At 66.2% G+C, this 20643-nt stretch overlaps 6 protein-coding genes across 6 annotated transcripts in view; 1 reads left to right on the forward strand and 5 right to left on the reverse strand.

Moving 5' to 3' along the window:
- Window positions 1-1310, reverse strand: part of LOC138734842 (leukocyte antigen CD37-like) — a 5500-nt gene extending 4190 nt beyond the window's left edge. The window contains exon 1 of the mRNA XM_069882661.1: window positions 1138-1310. Coding sequence (XP_069738762.1) covers window positions 1138-1310 — 173 coding nt within the window. The remainder of the gene's footprint in view (window positions 1-1137) is intronic.
- LOC138734837 (leukocyte antigen CD37-like) lies at window positions 1238-5564 on the reverse strand. Its single transcript, XM_069882655.1, has 9 exons — window positions 5268-5564; window positions 5077-5144; window positions 4752-4824; window positions 4523-4647; window positions 3393-3467; window positions 2877-2981; window positions 2639-2794; window positions 2467-2550; window positions 1238-1393 (listed from the first exon to the last, which is right to left on the reverse strand). The coding sequence occupies exons 2-9, from the start codon at window positions 5140-5142 to the stop codon at window positions 1328-1330; spliced, it is 750 nt and encodes a 249-aa protein (XP_069738756.1). The 5' UTR covers window positions 5143-5144; window positions 5268-5564; the 3' UTR covers window positions 1238-1327.
- Window positions 5565-5568: 4 nt separating this feature from the next.
- LOC138734844 (NADH-quinone oxidoreductase subunit N-like) lies at window positions 5569-7133 on the forward strand. The gene is made up of 2 exons (XM_069882662.1): window positions 5569-6978; window positions 7053-7133. Exons 1-2 carry the CDS (start codon window positions 5569-5571, stop codon window positions 7131-7133), a joined length of 1491 nt encoding a protein of 496 aa, XP_069738763.1.
- LOC138734839 (ferritin, higher subunit-like) lies at window positions 7124-11133 on the reverse strand. The gene is made up of 4 exons (XM_069882658.1): window positions 10859-11133; window positions 9727-9873; window positions 8340-8465; window positions 7124-7417 (listed from the first exon to the last, which is right to left on the reverse strand). Exons 1-4 carry the CDS (start codon window positions 10958-10960, stop codon window positions 7250-7252), a joined length of 543 nt encoding a protein of 180 aa, XP_069738759.1. The 5' UTR covers window positions 10961-11133; the 3' UTR covers window positions 7124-7249.
- Window positions 11134-12381: 1248 nt separating this feature from the next.
- On the reverse strand, window positions 12382-15252 carry BAX (BCL2 associated X, apoptosis regulator). The gene is made up of 4 exons (XM_069882646.1): window positions 15118-15252; window positions 14201-14336; window positions 14005-14109; window positions 12382-13388 (listed from the first exon to the last, which is right to left on the reverse strand). Exons 2-4 carry the CDS (start codon window positions 14333-14335, stop codon window positions 13287-13289), a joined length of 342 nt encoding a protein of 113 aa, XP_069738747.1. The 5' UTR covers window position 14336; window positions 15118-15252; the 3' UTR covers window positions 12382-13286.
- Window positions 15253-17773: 2521 nt separating this feature from the next.
- LENG1 (leukocyte receptor cluster member 1) lies at window positions 17774-20255 on the reverse strand. The gene is made up of 4 exons (XM_069882656.1): window positions 20046-20255; window positions 18953-19108; window positions 18443-18708; window positions 17774-18361 (listed from the first exon to the last, which is right to left on the reverse strand). Exons 1-4 carry the CDS (start codon window positions 20175-20177, stop codon window positions 18166-18168), a joined length of 750 nt encoding a protein of 249 aa, XP_069738757.1. The 5' UTR covers window positions 20178-20255; the 3' UTR covers window positions 17774-18165.
- Window positions 20256-20643: the final 388 nt, after the last annotated feature.

Raw genomic sequence — 20643 nt, forward strand, 5'->3', positions numbered from 1 at the left:
GGAGGAATGGGGAGGATAAGGAGAGATAGAAGGGGAAAGTGATGAAAAGGGGAGATGGGGAAGATGAGAAGACGGAGGAGACAGTGGTTGAAAGGGGGGAGATGGGGATTGGGGAGAATTAGGAGGGACAGGGAGAAAGTGAGGAAAGGGGGAGACGGGGAAGACAAGAGGATGGAGGGCACAGAGGGGGAAATGGGGAGATGAGAGAACGCGGGGCAGGAAGGAAAGAGGGAAGGGAGGAGGCGGGCACGGAGATGAAAAATGGGTGAAAGCAGAGAACGGAGGGGAGGGGACAAGAGGGGACGGGAGGGCTCAGGAACCACGTTCTCCTCACGAGGCTGGGGGGGGGGGGGGGGGGCGCGAGCCGTTCCCGCCCAGCGCTGAGGGGGGCGGCGCGAGCCCTTCCCGCCAAAACATGGCGGGGGGGGGGGGGGCGGTGCGAGCCGTTCCCGCCAAAAAAACATGGCGGGGGGTGGCGCACGAGCCGTTCCCGCCCAGCGCTGAGGGGGGAAGGCGGGAGCCCTTCCCGCCAAAACATGGCGGGGGGGCGGGGGGAAGGGGAGGGGAGGTGGGAGCCCTTCCTGACACAAGATGGAGGCGGGGATGGAGCTGTTCCCGCCCAGCGCTGTGAGGGGGAAGGGGAGGCTTAAGCCTTTCCTGCCTATAGATGGAGGCGTGGAATGAGACGTTTCTGTCATAAGGAGGAGGCGAGGCGTGAGTCGGTCCCACCAAAAGGTGGAGACAAGGCATGAGGTGTTCCTGACAGAAGATGGAGGCGAGGTGCGAGGCGTTCCCACCAAAAGATGGGGGTGAGGCGCAAGCCCTTCTCGTCAAAAGATGGAGACAAAGCATGAGGTGTTCCTGACAGGAGATGGAGGCGAGGCACAAGCCCTTCTTGACAAAAGATGGAGGCGAAGCACAAGCCCTTCTGGACAAAAGATGGAGGCGAGGCACAAGCCCTTCTCGCCAAAAGATGGAGGCGAGGCACAAGCCCTTCTCGTCAAAAGATGGAGGCGAAGCACAAGCCCTTCTGGACAAAAGATGGAGGCGAAGCACAAGCCTTTCTTGCCAAAAGATGGAGCCAAGGCACAAGCCCTTCTCGCCAAAAGATGGAGGCGAGGCACAAGCCCTTCTCGCCAAAAGATGGAGGCGAAGCACAAGCCCTTCTCGCCAAAAGATGGAGGGAGGCGTGAGCCCTTCTCGACAATAGATGGATTCACTCTCATCTCAACTTGCTCCTTCCCGACGGCTTTATTGCCCTTTGCCCGGGCAGCGCGGAGCCCCGCGAGCCGCCATGGAGTCCCCGCCATGGGGTCCCCGCCGTCCCTCAGCGCAGCTCGCAGTGCGGGTCCAGGTTTCGCACCAGGAACATGGAGAGCATCAGCAGGCAGAGCTGGGGGGAGTGGCTGCACCGTGGCTGCCCCACAGCCCCCCCAAAACCACCCCATGGCACCCCAAAACCATCCCACCAACCCAAATCCCCCCTGAAACCACCCCATGGACCCCTATCCTGCCCCACAGCCCCCCCAAACCACCCCATGGACCCTCATCCTGCCCCACAGCCCCCCAAAACCACCCCATGGACCCTCATCCTGCCCCACAGCCCCCCCAAAACCACCCCATGGCACCCCAAAACCATCCCACCAACCCAAATCCCCCCCAAAACCACCCCATGGACCCCCATCCTGCCCCACAGCCCCCCAAAACCACCCCATGGACCCTCATCCTGCCCCACAGCCCCCCAAAACCACCCCATGGCACCCCAAAACCATCCCACCAACCCAAATGCCCCTGGAACCACACAATGGACCCACATCCTGCCCCACAGCCCCCCCAAAACCACCCCATGGACCCTCATCCTGCCCCACAGCCCCCAAAACCACCCCATGGCACCCCAAAACCATCCCACCAGCCCAAATCCCCCCCAAAACCATCCCATGGACCCACATCCTGCCCCACAGCCCCCCAAACCCACCCCATGGCACCCCAAAACCATCCCACCAGCCCAAATGCCCCCCAAAACCACCGCATGGACCCCCATCCTGCCCCACAGCCCCCCAAAACCCACCCCACAGCCCCTCAAAACCATCCCATGGCACCCCAAAACCATCCCACCAGCCCAAATCCCCCCCAAAACCACCGCATGGACCCCCATCCTGCCCTACAGCCCCCCAAAACCACCCCATGGACCCACATCCTGCCCCACAGCCCCCCCAAAACCACCCCATGGACCCCAATCCTGCCCCACAGCCCCCCCAAAACCACCCCATGGACCCCCATCCTGCCCCACAGCCCCCCAAAACCCACCCCACAGCCCCTCAAAACCACTCCACGATCCCCAAACTACCCCCCAAACCCCCCATCCTGCCCCACAGCCCCCCCCAACCACCCCATAATCCTGAAACCACCCCACGCACCCCCAAGCCGCCCCCCCATCCCGCCCCTCGCCCCGTAGCTGCCCCACACCTCCAGGAGCCCGAAGCCCACGCTGCCCCCCACCACAGCGAGCAGGTTCTCGTCCAGCCAGCCCCACACGCTCTCGGCGCAGCCCTGCGGGATGGGGGTGACTTGGGGGGGGGGGGGGGCAGGATGGGGACCCCCCCGAGCCCCTCAGAGCTCCAGGACCCCCAGGCCTCACCGTGTGGAACATCTCGCGGGGCCCCGCCGTGGGGCAGCGGCCGTGGGGCAGCGCCGTGGGGCGCCCGTGGGTGCCGTTGGGGGCCCGCAGGCAGGAGCAGGCGACGATCCCGGGGGGCTCCCAGTCCTGGGGTCCCGTCCAGCCGCAGCAGCCGAGCTGTTGGGGGGGGTGGGGGGTGCAGCCGTGGGGAGGCCGTGGGGCGGCCTGTGGGGCAGCCGTGGGGCTGGGGGGGCCTCACCTGCTGCTGGAGGGCGTCCCAGCTCTCGTGGGGGTCGCCGGGGGCCCCCAGGGTCGGGTACCCCCGGATCAGCTCCTGCGCCGAGGCCGCCAGCGCAGCCGCCACCTGGGGGGGGGGGAGAAAGGCTGCCCCATAGCGCTGCCCCCCAGTGCCCCCCAGCCCTGCCCCACAGCGCTGCCCCCCAGTGCCCCCCAGCCCTGACCCATAGCGCTGCCCCCCAGTGCCCCCCAGTGCCCCCCAGCCCTGCCCCATAGCGCTGCCCCATAGCGCTGCCCCCCAGTGCCCCCCAGCCCTGCCCCATAGCGCTGCCCCATAGCGCTGCCCCCCAGTGCCCCCCAGCCCTGCCCCATAGCGCTGCCCCATAGCGCTGCCCCCCAGTGCCCCCCAGCCCTGACCCATAGCGCTGCCCCCCAGTGCCCCCCAGCCCTGCCCCATAGCGCTGCCCCATAGCGCTGCCCCACAGCGCTGCCCCCCAGTGCCCCCCAGCCCTGCCCCCCAGCGCTGCCCCCCACTCACGCTGTCCCGCTGCGTGTACCCCAGCGCCGCCAGCGTCACCTGGGCCACCAGCAGCAGCAGGAGGACCCCAAAATACTGCGGGGGTAAGAAGTTGGGGGGCAGCGGGGCCCCCCCAGCACCAGGGAATGGGGCAGAGGGGCCGGCGCGGTGCCCCTGCCCCACGTATCCCCCCACAGAGCCCCCCAGCTCCCCCAAATCCTCACCCCAAGACCCCCCTCTAGCTCCCCCAACAGACCCCAACTCCCCCAGATGCCTCCAGTCCTCCCCAGCCCCCCAACTTCCCCAGCCCCCCAACTCCTCCAGACCCCCAAGTTCCCCAGCCCCCCAACTCTCCCAGACCCCCCCAAACCCCCAGCCCCCCAATTCCCCCAGACACCTCCCCATGCTCCCCAGCCCCCCAACTCCCTCAGCCCCCCTACACCCCCAGCCCCCCAACTCTCTCAGAATCCCCCCAACTCCCCCAGACTCTCATCTCCCCCAGAAGCCCCCCAACACCCTCAAGAAGCCCCCACACCCCCCCAGCCCCCCAACTCTCCCAAGAACCCCCCACCCCCCCCAGCCCCCCAACTCCCTCAGGCCCCCACACCCCCAGCCCCCCAACTCCTCCGGGAGCCCCCCAACTCTCTCAGAATCCCCCCAACTCCCCCAGATCCCACCCCCCAGACTCTCATCTCCCCCAGAAGCCCCCCAACTCCCCCAAGACCCCCCAGCCCTCCAACTCTCTCAGCCCCCCCACACAACAGCCCCCCAACTCCCCCAAGAACCCCCCCCACCCCCCCAGCCCCCCAACTCCCTCAGCCTCCCCACACCCCAGCCCCCCAACTCCCCCAAGAAGCCCCCCCACCCCCTCCAGCCCCCCAACTCCCTCAGCCCCCCCACACACCCCAGACCCCCAACTCCCTCAACCCCCCCACACCCCAGCCCCCCAACTCCCCCAAGAACCACCCCCAGCCCCTCAACTCCCTCAATCCCCCCACACCTCAGCCCCCCAACTCCCCCAAGAACCCCCCCAGCCCCCCAGCCCCCCAACTCCCTCAGCCTCCCCACACCCCAGCCCCCCAACTCCCCCAAGAACCCCCCAGCCCCCCAACTCCCTCAGCCCCCCCGCAGCCCCCCCCCCAGTCACTCACCAGCCCCAGCAGGGCCCTGCTGGCGCGCAGAGCCCCCAGCCCCCCCAGGCCCCCCAGCAGCAGCGCCAGCGCCCCGGCCCCCGCGCACACCCAGGCCCAGACGCGCAGCCCCGACAGCGGCGACCCTGGGGGGGCACGGGGGGGGCGGTGTCAGCGTGGTTTGAGGGGACCCGTGGCTTGGGGGGGGCCCCCACACATTGGGGGTCCCCACAAATTGGGGGTCCCTCACCCAGGAGGGCAGCGAAGCTCTGGCGGTCGAGGAGCACCCAGAGGCTGGTGGCGAGGAGGAGGCAGCCCAGGGCCTGGGGGACAGCGGGGACCCCGAAACCGGGGTGAGACCCTGCCCCCCGACCGCTCCCTCTGCCCCCCATAACCCCCTCCTGCCCCCCAAATCCTCCCTGTGCCCCCCATAACCTCCTCCTGCCCCCCAACCGCTCCCTCTGCCCCCATAACCTCCTCCTGCCCCCCAACTCCTCCCTCTGCCCCCCAACTCCTCCTCCTGCCCCCCAAATCCTCCCTCTGCCCCCCACGTCCCCCTTACCCCCCCCACTCACGAAGAAGAGGAGGTTGAAGAGGAAGAGGAAGGCCCTGCTGAGGCCCAGGCAGCTTTTGGGGTTCATCTCTGCGGGGCGGGGCAGGGGCTCAGCCCCCCCGGGCCCAACCCAGCCCCTCGGGGGGGGGGTCCGAGCCCCCCAACTCCCTCCCTGCGCCCCCCCCAGGACCCCCCGAACCCCCCGTCTAGCACCTCCGGCAGCACCCGCGGCTCCACGTCCGGGGAGGAAGTACGGGGGGCGGAAGCTCCGTGGGGTGCAGGCGGCGGGGGGGCCACGGGGGCCACGGTCGTGGGGGCCACAGGGGTCACGGTGGCCATGGGGGTCATGGTGATGGTGGCCACGGGGGTCATGGTGGCCATGGGGGTCATGGTGGCTGTGGGGGTCATGGTGATGGTGGCCATGGGGGTCATGGTGATGGTGGCCATGGGGGTCATGGTGGCCATGGAGGTCATAGTGATGGTGGCCACGGGGGTCATGGTGGCCATGGAGGTCATGGTGGCCATGGAGGCCATGGTGATGGTGGCCATGGAGGTCATGGTGGCCATGATGACCATGATGCTCTTCATGATGGTGGCCATGGTGGCCATGGTGTTCATTGTGATGGTGGCCATGGGGGTCATGGTGGCTGTGGAGGTCATAGTGATGGTGGCCACCGGGGTCATGGTGGCCATGGAGGTCATGGTGGTCATGGAGGTCATGGTGATGGTGGCCACCGGGGTCATGGTGGCCATGGAGGTCATGGTGGCCATGGAGGCCATGGTCGTGGTGGCCATGGGGGTCACGGTGGCCATGGAGGTCATGGTGATGGTGGCCATGGAGGTCATGGTGGCCATGGAGGCCATGGTCGTGGTGGCCATGGGGGTCACGGTGGCCATGGAGGTCATGGTGATGGTGGCCATGGGGGTCATGGTGGCCATGGAGGTCATGGTGGCCATGGAGGCCATGGGGGTCACGGTGGCCATGGAGGCCATGGTCATGGTGGCCACGGGGGTCATGGTGGCTATGGGGGTCATGGTGATGGTGGCCATGGGGGTCATGGTGGCCATGGAGGTCATAGTGATGGTGGCCATGGAGGTCATGGAGGTCATAGTGATGGTGGCCATGGGGGTCATGGTGGCTATGGGGGTCATGGTGATGGTGGCCATGGGGGTCATGGTGGCCATGGAGGTCATAGTGATGGTGGCCATGGAGGTCATGGAGGTCATAGTGATGGTGGCCATGGAGGTCATGGAGGTCATAGTGATGGTGGCCACGGGGGTCATGGTGGCCATGGGGGTCATGGTGGCCATGGGGGTCATGGTGATGGTGGCCACAGGGGTCACGGTGGCCACGGGGGTCATGGTGGCCATGGAGGTCATGGTGATGGTGGCCATGGGGGTCATGGTGGCCATGGAGGTCATAGTGATGGTGGCCATGGAGGTCATGGAGGTCATAGTGATGGTGGCCACGGGGGTCGTGGTGGCCATGGGGGTCATGGTGATGGTGGCCACAGGGGTCACGGTGCCCACGGGGGTCATGGTGGTCATGGAGGTCATAGTGATGGTGGCCAGCGGGGTCATGGTGGCCATGGAGGTCATGGTGGCCATGGAGGTCATAGTGATGGTGGCCACGGGGGTCATGGTGGCCATGGAGGTCATGGTGATAGTGGCCACGGGGGTCATGGTGGCCATGGGGGTCACGGTGGCCATGGAGGTCATGGTGATGGTGGCCACGGGGGTCATGGTGGCCATGATGAGCATGGTGCTCTTCATGATGGTGGCCATGGGGGCAACGGTGGGGATGGGGATGGTGGCCACAGGGGTCATGGTGGCCATGGAGGTCATGGAGGGGATGGGAATGGTGGCCAAGGTGGCCACGGGGGCCATGGTGGTGACGGGGATGGTGGCCAAGGTGGCCACGGTGGTGACTCCCCTCATCCCACTGCTCGTTCCTTGGAAGGAGAGGCCAGAACCAGGGTCGGGGCCCGGGATCAGCAGAGTCCGGGCTGGAGCGGAGCGTTCGAGCTGCTCCTGCGCCGCGATCCGGAGCACGGGAGGCAGGGTCGGGGTGGGGTTTGAAGGCCACAAGCAAGGGCAGACCCTTTATTGGAGTCGTGCTGGGGGGTCCCCAGCAGGCGAGCCCCCTTGTGTGGGGCGGGGGGGTTGCAGGGTCTGGGGTCCCGTGCGGGGGGGGCTCAGCTGCGCTCCTCCAGGCTGAGGCGGTCGAAGAGGTAGTCGCCGAGGCCGCCGGCGGCCGCCCCGGCCTCCCCGGAGACGCGGCGCAGGTTGGTGGCGTGGTCGCCCAGCACCTTGATGGCCTTGACCTGCTCGTCCAGGTAGTGGGACTCGAGGAAGTCGCAGAGCTGCGGGGACAGGGAGGGGGTGGGATGAAGGGATCCTGAGGGGGGGGATACTGGGGGGTACTGGGAGGGGGACCTTGGTGGTCTCGAAGCCGAAGGCCTCCTCGGAGTAGGTGAAACGTTGAGGGTGGGATGGGGTGGGATGGGATGGAGATGGGATGGGATGGGATGGGATGGGAGATGGGATGGGATGGGATGGAGATGGGAGATGGGATGGGATGGAGATGGGATGAGATGGGATGGGAAAAGGGATGGGATGGGAGAAGGGATGGAGATGGGTGGAAGATGGGATGGGGTTGGGGTGGGAGATGGGATGGAGATGGGAGGTGGGAGGGAAATGGGATGGAGATGAGACATGGGATGTGTTGGGATGGGGTTGGGATGAGGTGGAGATGGGATGGGAGATGGGATGGGTTGGGAGAAGGGATGGGAGATGGGATGGGATGGGGATGGGAGATGGGATGGGGATGGGAGATGGGATGGGATGGGATGGGAGATGGGATGGAAGATGGGTTGGAGATGGAAGATGGGAGGGAAACGGGATGGAGATGAGACATGGGATGTGTTGGGATGGGATGGGAGATGTTGGGAGATGGGATGGGAGATGGGATGGGTTGGGAGAAGGGATGGAGTTGGAATGCGATGGGAGATGGGATGGGAGATGGGATGAGAGATGGGATGGGATGGGATGGGAGATGAGATGGAGGTGGATGGAAGATGGGATGAAGTGAAGATGGGATGGGGTTGGGGTGGGAGATGGGATGGAAGATGGGTTGGAGATGGGAGATGGGAGGGAAACGGGATGGAGATGAGACATGGGATGTGTTGGGATGGGATGGGAGATGTTGGGAGATGGGATGGGAGATGGGATGGGGTGGAGCTGGGAGAAGGGCTGGGGTTGGGGTGGGCTGGAGCTGGGACTCACGTGGGGGTCCCCCTTCTCCGAGCCAAGCCGGTGCAGCTCCAGCAGCGCCTGGTTCACCGACTTCTCCAGCTGCAGCGCGGCCTCCACGGCCTCCAGCGCCGACCCCCAGGTGTCACGCTCCGGCTTCTGGAGGCGGCACGGCGACGGTCACGAACCCCAGATCCAGCCCAGGTACCCCCAAATCCAGCCCGGACACCCCCAAATCCAGCCCTAGCACCCCCAAACCCAGCCCAGACACCCACAAATCCATTCTGGGCACCCCCAAATCCAGCCTGGTCGCCTCCAAATCCATCCCAGGTACCCCAAACACAGCCTGGTCACCCCTAAATCCATTGCAGGCTCCCCAAATCCACCCCAGGCATCCCTAAATCCACCCCAGACACCCCAAAATCCATCCCAGGCACCCCTAAATCCACCCCAGGCACCCCAAATCCACCCCAGGCACCTCAAACACAGCCTGGTCACCCCTAAATCCATCACAGGCACCCCAAATCCACCCCAGGCATCCCTAAATCAGCCCCAGACACCCCAAAATCCATCCCAGGCACCTCAAACACAGCTTGGTCACCCCAAAATCCATCCCAGGCACCTCAAACACAGCCTGGTCACCCCTAAATCCATCGCAGGCACCCCAAATCCACTCCAGGCACCCCTAAATCTGCCCCAGGCATCCCTAAATCCGTCCCAGACACCCCAAAATCCATCCCAGGCACCTCAAACACAGCTTGGTCACCCCAAAATCCATCCCAGGCACCTCAAACACAGCCTGGTCACCCCTAAATCCATCGCAGGCACCCCAAATCCACCCCAGGCATCCCTAAATCCACCCCAGACACCCCAAAATCCACCCCAGGCCCCCCAAACACAGCCTGGTCACCCCCAAATCCATCCCAGGCACCCCAAACACAGCCTGGTCACCCCCAAATCTATCCCAGGCCCCCCAAACACAGCCTGGTCACCCCCAAATCCACCCCAGGCACCCCAAACACAGCCTGGTCACCCCCAAGTCCACCCCAGGCACCCCCAAATCCATCCCAGGCACCCCAAACACAGCCCGGTCACCCCTAAATCCACCCCAGGCTCCCCTAAATCCACCCCAGGCATCCTTAAATCTGCCCCAGACACCCCAAAATCCACCCCAGGCACCCCTAAATCCAGCCCAGACATCCTTAAATCTGCCCCAGACACCCCAAAATCCACCCCAGGCCCCCCAAACACAGCCTGGTCACCCCCAAATCCATCCCAGGCCCCCCAAACACAGCCTGGTCACCCCCAAATCCATCCCAGGCCCCCCAAACACAGCCTGGTCACCCCCAAATCCACCCCAGGCACCCCAAATCCATTGTTTGCTCCCCCAAATCCCTGTTTCCCGCCCCGAGCCCCCCACCTTGACGTCGTGCAGCAGGACGCGGCCCCCGCGCTTGGTCTGGAAGCGCAGCAGCCGCTCGGCGTGTTCGCGCTCCTCGTGCGACTGGGCCAGCAAGAAGCGGGCAAGGCGAGGGAGCGCCACGTCGTCCCGCTCGAAGTAAAACGCCTGGGGAGGGGGGAAGAGATTAGGGGGGGCCCAGGAGCCCCCCCAAAACCAGGGACCCCCCCCCCCAGCCGCCGTCCCTGCCCTTATCTCATCCCTGCAGGCAGCGCCACCCATAGAGACTGGGGGGGGGTGGATCTCACAGCCCTGGGGGGGGTCCCATGGCCCTACGGGGGGGTCCCACAGTTTGGGGGGGTCCCCACAATCCTGGGGGGGTCCCCATGGTCCCAGAGTGGGGGGATCTCATAGCCCTGAGGGTTTCCATAGCCCTATGGGAGAGGTCCCACAATCTGGAGGGTCCCACGGTCCTAGGGAGGGGTCCCCATGGCCCCAGGGTGGGGGGTGTCATGGACCTATGGGGGGGTCCCCACAATCTGGGGGGGTCCCCATGATCCTGGGGTGGAGGTTCTCACAGCCCTGGGGGGTTCCCATGGCCCTAGGGGGGCTCCCCACGATCCTGGGGGAGGGTCTTACAGCCCTGGGGGGGTCCCCATGATCCTGGGGGGGGCCTCACAGCCCTGGGGGGGGGTCCCCATGATCATGAGGGGGGTGTCTCACAGCCCTAGGTGGGGTTCCCCACGATCGTGGGGGATCTCACACCCCTTGGGGGGGGTCCCCATGATCCTGGGGGTGGGTCTCCCAGCCCTGGGGGGATCCCCACAATGCTGGGGGGGGGGGGTCTCGCAGCCCTGGGGGGTTCCCATGGCTCTAGGGGGGCTCCCCATGATCCTGGGGGTGGGTCTCCCAGCCCTGGGGGGGGTCCCCACAATCCCTGGGGGGGCTTCACAGCCCTGGGGGGGGATCTCACAGCCCTGGGGGGTTCCCATGGCCCTAGGGGGGTTCCCACAATCCTCGGGGGGGGTTGGTTCACAGCCCTGGGGGGGGTCCCCATGATCCTGGGGAGGGGTCTCACAGCCCTGGGGGGGGTCCCCACGATCCTAGGGGGGGGTCCCCACGATGTTTGGGGGTGTCCCCCAGCCCCCCTTACCATGGAGAGGTAGACGTAGGACGCGTGCAGCTCCATGTTGGCCATGCGGTTGACGGCGGCTTCGCAGTCGCGGTGGTAGTTCTGGCGGATCTGGGACTCCATGGCGGCCGGACGGACAGACGGGACGGACAGACGGACAAGACGGACAGATGGACAAGATGGACGGACGGAGGGGGAGCGAGCCGGTTCCGTTCAAGCACTGTTGAAGCGAGAACGCGGCTCCGCTGCTGCGCTCGGCCCAGCGAGGGAGGTTTATATCCCGTCACCGCTGGGTTGGGGGGGGCCGCCCCCCCCACTTTGTCCCGCCCCCCCCCCCCCACCCCGATCTGGGGGGGCCCCTCGTGTCCCCCCCTTCCCCCACCGGGAAGCAGCCGCGCGGCCTTGGCCCTTGGCCCCCAGCGTCACGAGGCTCCAGTCAGCATGACTGGGCACAGGGGGAGGAAAAGGGGGGGCTGACACCCCCCCCCGAGACCCCCCACAGCCCCTCCGTGCCCCCCCGAACAGACCTTATCCCCCCCAAAACCCTCTGTGCCCCCCCGAACACCCCCTGAGACCCCCCAAACCCCTCTGTGCCCCCTCAAACACCCCCTGAGACCCCCACAGCCCCTCTGTGCCCCCCCGAACACCCCCTGAGACCCCCCAAACCCCTCTGTGCCCCCCCAAACACCCTCTGTGCCCCCCCAAACACCCCCAGATCCCCCCCAAACCCCTCTGTGCCCCCCCAAACACCCCTGAGACCCCCACAGCCCCTCTGTGCCCCCCCCAAACACCCCCTGAGACCCCCACAGCCCCTCTGTGCCCCCCCGATGCCCCCCAAACCCCTCTGTGCCCCCCCAAACACCCCCAGATCCCCCCCAAACCCCTCTGTGCCCCCCCAAACACCCCTGAGACCCCCACAGCCCCTCTGTGCCCCCCCAAACACCCCCTGAGACCCCCACAGCCCCTCTGTGCCCCCCGATGCCCCTCAAACCCCTCTGTGCCCCCTCAAACACCCCCTGATCCCCCCCAAACCCTTCTGTGCCCCCCCAAACACCCCCTGAGACCCCCACAGCCTCTCTGTGCCCCCCCGAACACCCCCTGAGACCCCCACAGCCCCTCTGTGCCCCCCAACCCCTCTGTGCCCCCCTGAACACCCCCTCTGTGCCCCCCCAAACACCCCCAAGACCCCCACAGCCCCTCTGTGCCCCCCAAACACCCCCTGATCCCCCCCGAACACCCCCTGAGACCCCCCCAAACTCCTCTATGCCCCCCCAAACCTCTCTGTGCCCCCTCGAACGCCCCGTCCCCCCCAAACCTCCTCTAGTCACCCCCCCAAAACCTCTCCTTGTCCCCCCATCCCCCTGCCCCCCTCCATACCTCCGACCCCCCAAATCCCATGTCCCCCCACTCCCCGTGCCCCCCCAAACCTCTCAGCCCCCCCAAACCCCCCTGTTCCCCCCCCCCTTGTCCTCCCCCTCAGCTCAAGGGGGACCCCGGTTCCTTTGTTGGTTTTTTTTTGGGGGGTGGGTAGTGCTGATGTGTAATTAATTAATTAATTGGAGTTTAATGAACTGGGGTTACTGGGCGGGGTGAAGGAGCTGACTCAGCACTGGGGGCTGAGGAAGAGGAACTGGGAAATGCTGAGTCAGGGATTGGGGGGGGGTCACTGGGGGGAACTGGGAGGACTGGGAGGGGAATTGGGGGTGACTGGGAGGATTTGGGGGTTCCCGGGGGGGTCACTGACAATCACAGAACTCTCTTCCCTTTTTTATTCCCAGTCCCCCCCCCCCCCCCAAGATACAAAACAAGGTACAAAAACAACCAAAAAGGGAAAAACCAACCCAAAAAAGCAAAGTTGGGGGGTGGAGGGGGGGGGTGTCACTGCCCAGGGAGCCCCCCAATAAATACCCAACCTGCCCCCCCCCCCATTTTTGGGGGTCACAGACACCCCCCCAAAAAGGGCAGGAGTGCAACCACAGAACCCCCTCAACCCACTTTTGGGGGGTCACAAACACCCCCCTGTCACTTGGGGGGGGGGGGAGGGCAATGACAACCCCCCATTTTTGGGGGTCACAGAGCCCCCCATTTTGGGAGGGGGACGTGGGGGAAGCCACAGACCCCCCCACCACCCCCTCCCAAGTCAAACCGCTGCGAGGTGGGGGTGAAGCTGTGCCCCCCCCCCCCAAATCCACGCCGTGGCCCCCCAAGAATGAAGGGGGATTTTTTTTAGGGGGGGGAATATTTTTTTAGGGGGGCCCCCCCCCGAATTTAAATCTTAAAAGTCCTGTTAAAAATCACCCCCCCCCTTTCCTGGAAGGCACCGAGAGGCTGGAAAAGGGGGGGGGGTCAGCACCATCCCTGCCGGCAGGGGCCAATCGGGGGGGGGGGTCCCCTCAGTCCTGGGGGGGTCGGGGGGGGCCCCCAATCCTGAGGGGGGGTCCCCAAAACCCTATGACATCTTCCAGATGGTGAGCGAGGCCATGAGGGCCCCCGCGGTGAAGATGGTGATGGTTTGCCAGGTCGGGGTGCAGACGTAGGACAGGAGACCTTCCTGGGGGGGCAACAACAAAACCGGGGGGTCAGTCGTATATTGGGGTCCCCTGGGGCCCCCCCAAACCGAAATGGACACGGGGGTGTCCCCCCTAGGGGGGGAAACGAGGGAGAAGGGAAGAGGAAGGGGGTGACGGGGAAAGGAGAAGCTTGGGGGGGGCAAATGGGGGAGTTTGGGGGTTCAGGGGGGGACTCGGAGGGGACGCAAGAGAGTTTTGGGGTTCAGGAGGGACTCAGAGGGGGCTCGGGGGGGACACGATGGAGTTTTGGGGGTTCAGGGGGGACTGAGAGGGGTTTTGGGGGGACTCAAAGGGGGTTTTGGGAGGAGATGAGGGAGTTTTGGGGGTTCAGGGGGGACTGAGAGGGGTTTTGGGGGGACCCAGAGGGGGTTTTGGGGTTCAGGGAGGACATGAGGGAATTTTGGGGTTCAGGTTGGGGGTTCAGAGACAGCTCCGGGGAGACTCAGAGAGGTTTGAAGTTTCAGAGAAGACTTAGAAAAGTTTGGAGAGCGGGGGGTGAACTCTGAGAGATCTGCGGGACTCAGCGGGAGTTTCGGGGCGGGGTCCCCGTGGAGTTTTGGGGTTCGGGGGTGACTTTTTGGGGTCCCCAGGCCTCACCCAGCCGCCCTGCGCCTGGATCCAGGCCAGCACGTGGTCCCGCACGAACTCCATGGTCCAGGCGAGGATGGTGCGGACGAGCTCGGGCACCTTGGTGCAAAGCGCCTGCGGAAAAGGGTCAGTCGGGGGGGGTTCAGAGGATTTTTTTGGGGTTCAGGGGGTGGTTTTGGGGTTCGGGGGGGTGTCCAGGCCCCACCTTGAGCACCAGTTTGCAAGCGAAGTAGAAAAGGGCGACGACGCGGCCCCAGTTGAAGTTGCCGTCGGCGAACATCTCGGCCGCCACGCGGAAAAAAACCTCCTTGGGGGGCTGGCAGCCGACCTGCTCGATCATCCTGGGGGGGCACGGCAGCTGGGGACCCCAAAACCCCCTCGCTGGCCCCCCAAAACCCCCAGGGCACCCCCAAACCCCCTCGCTGGCCCCCCAAAACCCCCAGGGCGCCCCCAAACCCCCTCGCTGCCCCCCCAAAACCCCCAGGGCACCCCCAAACCCCCTCACTGGCCCCCCAAAACCCCAGGGCAACCCCAAACCCCCTCGCTGTTCCTCCAAAACCCCCAGGGCACCCCAAAACCCCCTGGGTGCCCCCAAACCCCCTCGCTGCCCCCCCAAATCCCCCAGGGCGCCCCCAAACCCCTCAGTAGCTCCTGAAACCCCTCGCTGTCCTCTCAAACCTTCTGTGCCCCCCAAATCCTCAGAGCCCCCCAAACCCCCAGTGCCTCCCAACTCCTCAGAGCCCCCCAAACCCCCAGTGACCCCCAACTCTTCAGAGCCCCCCAAATCCCCAGTGATCCCCAACTTCTCAAAGCCCCCCAAACCCCCAGTGCTCCCCAACTGCTCAAAGCCCCCCTGAAACCCCAGTGCTCCTCAACTTGCTAGAGCCCCCGTGCCCCCCAACTCCTCAGAGCCCCCCTGAAGCCCCAGAGCCCCCCAACTCCCCAGAGCCCCCCAACTCCTTAGAGGCCCCCAAAACCCCAGTGCCCCCGAACTTGCTAGAACCCCCTGAAAGCCCCAGTGCTCCCCAACTCCTCCGAGCCCCCCCGAAGCCCCGGTGCCCCCCAAACTCCTCCGAGCCCCCCCGAAGCCCCGGTGCCCCCCAAGTCCCCCCGTCCCCCCACCTCTGGAGCTCGGCGTTGCTGTCGAGCTCGTCCCCGATGCGCCGCAGGCACTCGCTGAGCCGCTTGGTGTCGGGGGTGCAGGGCTGCGGCCCCCCCAGTTCCGCCTGGCCCAGCGCCAGCGCCTGCGCGTCCCCGCAGCGCGACACGCGGTCGCGGATGAACCTGGGGGGGGGCCGGGGGGTCACTCGGGGGGTCCCCTCGCCCCCCAGGGCCCGTTTTGGGGTCCCCCTGCCCCCCAGGTCCCATTTGGGGTTCCCCATGAGCCCCATGTCCCCATTTAAGGGGTCCCCGTGCCTCCCGTGTCCCCATTCATGGGGTCCCTGTGCCTCCCAGATCCCATTCGGGGGTCCCTGTGCCCCCCCAGGTCCCCTTTTGGGGCTCCTGTGCCCCCCAAATCCTGTTTGGGGGTCCCCATGCCCCCCCGTCCCCATTCAGAGGGTCCCTGTGTCCCCCAGATCCCCATATGGGGGACAGGACATGGCTGGGGGGGTCCCTGTGCCCTCAAAGTCTCTTTCAGGGGATCCCCACGCCCCCCACACCCCATACAGGGGGCCCGGGGGGTCCATGTGCCCCCTAACTCTTATTCAGGGGGTCCCTGTACCCCCTAATTCCTCTTTCAGGATCCCTGTGTCCCCCAAGACCCCAGAAACAGAGCCTGGGGGTCCCCATGTCCCCCAGATCCCCATTCAGAGGGTCCCTGTGCCCCCCAAGTCCTGTTTCGGGGGGTCCCCACGCCCCCCCCACCCCATAAATGGGACCTGAGGGATCCATGTGCCTCTTAAGTCTCATTCAGGGGGTCCCCGTGCCCCCCATGTCCCCGGAAACAGAGCGGGGGGGTCCCCATGTCCCCCAGATTCCCATTCAGGGGGTCCCCGTGTCCCCCAAGTCCCCAGAAACAGCGTCTGGGGGTCCCCGTGAGCCCCAAGTCTCATTCAGGGGGTCCCTGTGCTCCCCAAGTCCCCAGAAACAGAACCTGGGGGTCTCCGTGAGCCCCAGATTCCCATTCAGGGGGTCCCTGTGTCCCCCATGTCCCCAGAAGCAGAGCGAGGGGGTCCCCATGTCCCCCAGATCCCCATTCAGGGGGTCCCCGTGTCCCCCATGTCCCCAGAAGCAGAGCGGAGGAGTCCCCATGTCCCCCAGATTACCATTCAGGGGGTCCCCGTGTCCCCCAAGACCTCAGAAACAGAGTGTGGGGGTCCCCATGTCCCCCAGATTCCCATTCAGGGGGTCCCCGTGAGCCCCAAGTCTCATTCAGGGGGGTCCCTGTGCTCCCCAAGACCCCCAGAAACAGAACCTGGGGGTCCCGTGTCTCCCTTCAGGGGGGCCGGGGGGGGGGGGTCCCCGCGTCCCCCCAGCTCCTCACTCACCCCCTTAGCAGAATCGCCCCCGTCTGCAGGATCTGATCCGAGGAGGCCCCTGCGGAGACCCCGGAGGGTGAGGGAGCGATAACGGGGGGCTGGGGGGGTCACCGGGAGCGATAACGGGGGGCTGGGGGAGTCACCGGGAGCGATAACGGGGGGCTGGGGGGGGGGGGGTGTCACCGGGAGCGATAACGGGGGGATGGGGGAGGCACCGGGAGCGAGAACGGGGGGATGGGGGGGGCACCGGGAGCGAGAACGGGGGGATGGAAGGGGCACCGGGAGCGAGAACGGGGGGCTGGGGGGGGGGCACCGGGAGCGAGAACGGGGAGCTGGGGGGGGGCACCGGGAGTGATAACGGGGGGCTGGGGGGGGCACCGGGAGCGAGAACGGGGGGCTGGGGGGGTCACCGGGAGCGATAACAGGGGGCTAGTGGGGGGGGGCACCGGGAGCGAGAACGGGGGGCTGGGGGGGCACCGGGAGCGATAACGGGGGGCTGGTGGGGTGTCACCAGGAGCGATAACGGGGGGCTGGGGCACCGGGGGGAGGGGCAAAGAGGCCACCGTTAATCGGGAGGCGGGGACACCGACGCCGGCCCCGGCCTAGGGGAGGGGGGGGAGGAGAGCGGCGGTACCGGGGACCCCCTATCCGCCCCCCCGCCCCGCACTCACCGCCGCCCCCGGGGGGAGGGTCTGGCTCGCGGCCTCCGGAGCCGCCCCCGGCGTCGCCGCCCCCGGCTGTCGTCCCCCCACCTCCTCCTCCTCCTCCTCCTCCTCCTCCTCCATCGCCGCCGCCGCCGCCCCCCCCGCCCCGCTGGGCCGCAGCCGCCGCCGCCGCCGCCGCCATGGCGCCCGCGCACCACGTGGTCCGGGCGCCGGCGTCACGTGACGGCGGCATCGCCGGGGCCGCGCCCTGGTCACGTGAGGAGAGGGGCGGGGGCGCGCGGTGTCAGGCGATACCACGTGACCGGACAGCGCCCTCCCTGGGGGCGTGGCCAGAGTCAGAGGGGGCGTGGCCATAGCGGGAGGGGGCGTGGCCTGCGTTGCTTTTAAAGGGCCCCCATCCCCAATTGGGGGGGTGGCAGTTTTGGGGGTCCCAGAGGCTTTTTAAAAGGGGGACCGGGGTAAATGTGATTGGGGGGGGCTGTTCTGAGAGGGCACAACCGCCCCCCCTCCTCATTTCCCCCCCACGCCCCATTCTCCCCCCCCTCCCATTTCCCCCCCCCAACTTTAGATTTGACCCCCCCAGAACATCATCAGCGACCCCAAAACTGGGGAGATTGAATGGATTTGGGGGGATAAAGGGTTTTTGGGGGGGTTTAATGAGCTTTGGGGGGGTTAATGGGTTTTGGGGAAGCCTAGGGGGTCACAATTTGGGGGGGAACAGCCCCCCCCTCCCCATTTTCCTTTTGCCTTTTAGTGTGGGGGGGCAGCTTGACCCCCCAAGACACCATCAGGCCCCCCAAATTTGAGGAGGAGGTATTAATACATTTAGGGAGGTGATAATAGGTTTTTTAGGGGCAGGTGATTGAGTTTGGGGGGGTCCAGCCCCCCCTTCCCATTTTCCACCCTCCCTCTTAGCCGGGGGGGGGCACTTGGACCCCTAAAACCACATCAACCTCCCCCCAAAACTGGGGTGCGGGAGCGTTTAATGTCTTGGGGAGGGGGGTAACAGGTATTGGGGGGGGGTGTTATCGTGCCCGGGGGGGCCCTCGCCCCCCCTTGGCCAGATGGGGGTGAAACTGGGAGTTGTAGGGACGCTCCCGCTCGTTGAGGGGGGGCTCGTGGTTTGGGGGGGCCCCCAGCGCCCCCAGTAACGCTCGGGTCCGCGCCGCCTCCGCCTCCTCCCTCCGCAGCCGCTCGCGCCGCAGCTCCTCTATGGACGGCCTGGGGGGGGGGGAAATTAATTAATTAGGGGGTGTAATTAATCAATGAAGGGGGGGTTAACAAATAAAAGGGGGGGCTTACTTGCTCCCTGTCCGTTTCGGGGGGGCCGGGGGGGCCGGGGGGGGGCTGCGGCGGCGGCCGAGCCCGCGGCGGATGGCGAGGAGGGGGTCGAGGGCGGCTTTGCGCCCCTCGTCGGCGTCGCCGCCCCCCCCTCCCGGGGGGCTGCCCCCCCCTTTGGCCCCCCCTCGGCGCGGGGGGGGCCGCTGGTACCAGGGGGGGGAGGTTTGGGCCTCGGCCGCGCTTTGGCCCAGGTAGGTGAGGGCGCCCAGAGCTCGAGCCCGATGGTCCTGGGGGGCAAAAGCAGGGAGTGGGGTGCCCCCCAGACTCCTGAGGGCCCCCCCATTCTGGATTGACCCCCCCTTTCTGAAATACCCCCCTTTTCCATCCTTTTTCCATCCCTTTACCCCTTCCCCCATCCCCCTTTTTGACCCCCCCCCATTTTCCATCCTTTTTCCCCTTCCCCCCCTTTTCAAACCCCTTTTCCACACACCCCCTCTTTTCTGACCCCCCCTTTTTGCCCCCCCCCCCCACCTCCTCCTGCCGTTTCTCCTCCTCGTGCTCCCGGTTGGGGCCCCCCCCGTTTTCTCCGGGGGGGTGGAACAGGACGGGGGGTTCAGACGAGGATGGGGGGGGGGAGCTGGGGGCCCCCCCTCTCCGCGCCTTCTTCCTCAGGAGCTCAGTGCGAGCCTGGGGGGGGGGAACACACACAAAACAAAAAGGGGGGGATCAGGGACCCCCCCAAAGCCTCCTTGCCCCCCCCCAGCCCCAAAGTGCCCCCCTCCCCCCAGGATCTGCCCCTTTGGGGGGGGGGAATTACCCCTAATCTGACTTTTAGGGCTTTTGGGGTCAATTCGAGGGGTGCAGGGCTTATTTTAGGGTGTTTTAGCTCCACTTTAGGGGGTGCTGGGTCAGTTTTGGGGGGCGAAGGGTTGGGTTTAGGGCACTGTAGGTCGGTTTGGGGGCGCAGAGTTAATTTTGTGGCGTTTTGGGTTGGTTTTTAGGCATTTGGGGCTGGTTTTGGGGCATTTGGGGTTCGTTTTAGGCATTTGGGGTTGGTTTTGGGGCATTTGGGGTTGGTTTTTGGGCATTTGGGGCTGGTTTTAGGCATTTGGGGTTGATTTTAAGGCATTTGGGGCTGATTTTGGGGTATTTGGGGTTGGTTTTGGGGCATTTGGGGCTGGTTTTAGGGCATTTTGGGGTTGGTTTGGGGGCACTTGGGGTTGGTTTGGGGGCACTTGGGGTTGGTTTGGGGGCACTTGGGGCTGGCTTTGTGGCATTTTAGGTTGGCTTTAAGGCATTTTAGGTTGGTTTTAGGGCTTGTTGCTTCAGCTTGTGGGGGAAAGGTTGGGTTTAGGGATTGCAGAGTCGCTTTTAGGAGCTACTGGGTCGGTTTCAGCGCGTTCTGCGTCAATCTGAGGGGTGCACGATTGATTTTGGGGCGTTTTAGGGGGCGCAGAGTTGGTTTAAGGAGCCTCCGGGTTGGTTTTAGGGCGTTCCGGGTCCCTTCGGGGTCTGTATGAGGCGCCTTAAGCCCCGCCCCCCGCTTCCGGGTGCCCCCCGCGCATGCGCAGTTCGCACCCCCGACCCCCCCCCCCCCGCCGCCGCGCATGCGCCCTGCGCTCGCCTCCTGCTCGGCCCTCAGCGCCCTCGCGTCCCGCTTCCGCCGTTCCGCCTCGGCCTCCGCCTCGTCCCGCCGCACGCGGGCCACGTTGTCGCGGTTCCGCACGTGCCACGACTTCTTCGGGAGGATGTTCATGGCGGCGAGGAGCCGCGGGGCCGCGGCGGGGAGCCGGGAAGGCGAGGCGGCTCCCGCCCCCCCCACCCCCGGGTCGGGAGCCGATTGGCTACCGCGAGGCACGCCGGGAGCTGTAGTTCAGGCGCCCCGCAGCGCGCGATGCGATTGGCTCGGCCTTGCCGCGAGGCACGCCGGGAGATGTAGTGCGTTCGCGCCTTTGCCGCAAGGCACGCCGGGAGCTGTAGTTTATTCGCGCCTTTGCCGCAAGGCACGCCGGGAGCTGTAGTGCGTTCTCGTCTTTGCCGCAAGGCACGCCGGGAGCTGTAGTTCATTCGCGCCTTTGCCGCAAGGCACGCCGGGAGTTGTAGGCCGAGGGCGTTCGCGCCTTTGCCGCAAGGCACGCCGGGAGCTGTAGTTCATTCGCGCCTTTGCCGCAGGGCACGCCGGGAGCTGTAGCGCGTTCCCGCCTTTGCCGCGAGGCACGCCG

The sequence above is a fragment of the Phaenicophaeus curvirostris genome, unplaced genomic scaffold, assembly GCF_032191515.1.
Source record: "Phaenicophaeus curvirostris isolate KB17595 unplaced genomic scaffold, BPBGC_Pcur_1.0 scaffold_272, whole genome shotgun sequence".
Lineage (NCBI taxonomy): Eukaryota > Metazoa > Chordata > Aves > Cuculiformes > Cuculidae > Phaenicophaeus > Phaenicophaeus curvirostris.

Excerpts from the sequence above, each read along its gene's own strand:
- LENG1 (XM_069882656.1), bottom strand. The coding sequence starts at position 20,177 with ATGAACATCCTCCCGAAGAAGTCGTGGCACGTGCGGAACCGCGACAAC. Across the intron at positions 19,109-20,045 it reads CGCTGAGGGCCGAGCAGGAG|GCTCGCACTGAGCTCCTGAG; the intron begins GCGAGCGCAGGG and ends CCCCCCCCCCAG. Across the intron at positions 18,709-18,952 it reads AGGAGAAACGGCAGGAGGAG|GACCATCGGGCTCGAGCTCT; the intron begins GTGGGGGGGGGG and ends TTTGCCCCCCAG.
- LOC138734844 (XM_069882662.1), top strand. The coding sequence starts at position 5,569 with ATGGTGGCCATGGAGGCCATGGTGATGGTGGCCATGGAGGTCATGGTG. Across the intron at positions 6,979-7,052 it reads TGGCCAAGGTGGCCACGGTG|AGTCCGGGCTGGAGCGGAGC; the intron begins GTGACTCCCCTC and ends CGGGATCAGCAG.
- LOC138734837 (XM_069882655.1), bottom strand. The coding sequence starts at position 5,142 with ATGAACCCCAAAAGCTGCCTGGGCCTCAGCAGGGCCTTCCTCTTCCTC. Across the intron at positions 3,468-4,522 it reads GCAGGGCCCTGCTGGGGCTG|TATTTTGGGGTCCTCCTGCT; the intron begins GTGAGTGACTGG and ends TTACCCCCGCAG. Across the intron at positions 2,982-3,392 it reads GGTACACGCAGCGGGACAGC|GTGGCGGCTGCGCTGGCGGC; the intron begins GTGAGTGGGGGG and ends CCCCCCCCCCAG.
- LOC138734839 (XM_069882658.1), bottom strand. The coding sequence starts at position 10,960 with ATGGAGTCCCAGATCCGCCAGAACTACCACCGCGACTGCGAAGCCGCC. Across the intron at positions 9,874-10,858 it reads CCTACGTCTACCTCTCCATG|GCGTTTTACTTCGAGCGGGA; the intron begins GTAAGGGGGGCT and ends CCCCCTCCCCAG. Across the intron at positions 8,466-9,726 it reads TCCTGCTGCACGACGTCAAG|AAGCCGGAGCGTGACACCTG; the intron begins GTGGGGGGCTCG and ends TGCCGCCTCCAG.
- BAX (XM_069882646.1), bottom strand. The coding sequence starts at position 14,335 with ATGATCGAGCAGGTCGGCTGCCAGCCCCCCAAGGAGGTTTTTTTCCGC. Across the intron at positions 14,110-14,200 it reads CTTGCAAACTGGTGCTCAAG|GCGCTTTGCACCAAGGTGCC; the intron begins GTGGGGCCTGGA and ends CCTTTTCCGCAG. Across the intron at positions 13,389-14,004 it reads TCCAGGCGCAGGGCGGCTGG|GAAGGTCTCCTGTCCTACGT; the intron begins GTGAGGCCTGGG and ends TTGCCCCCCCAG.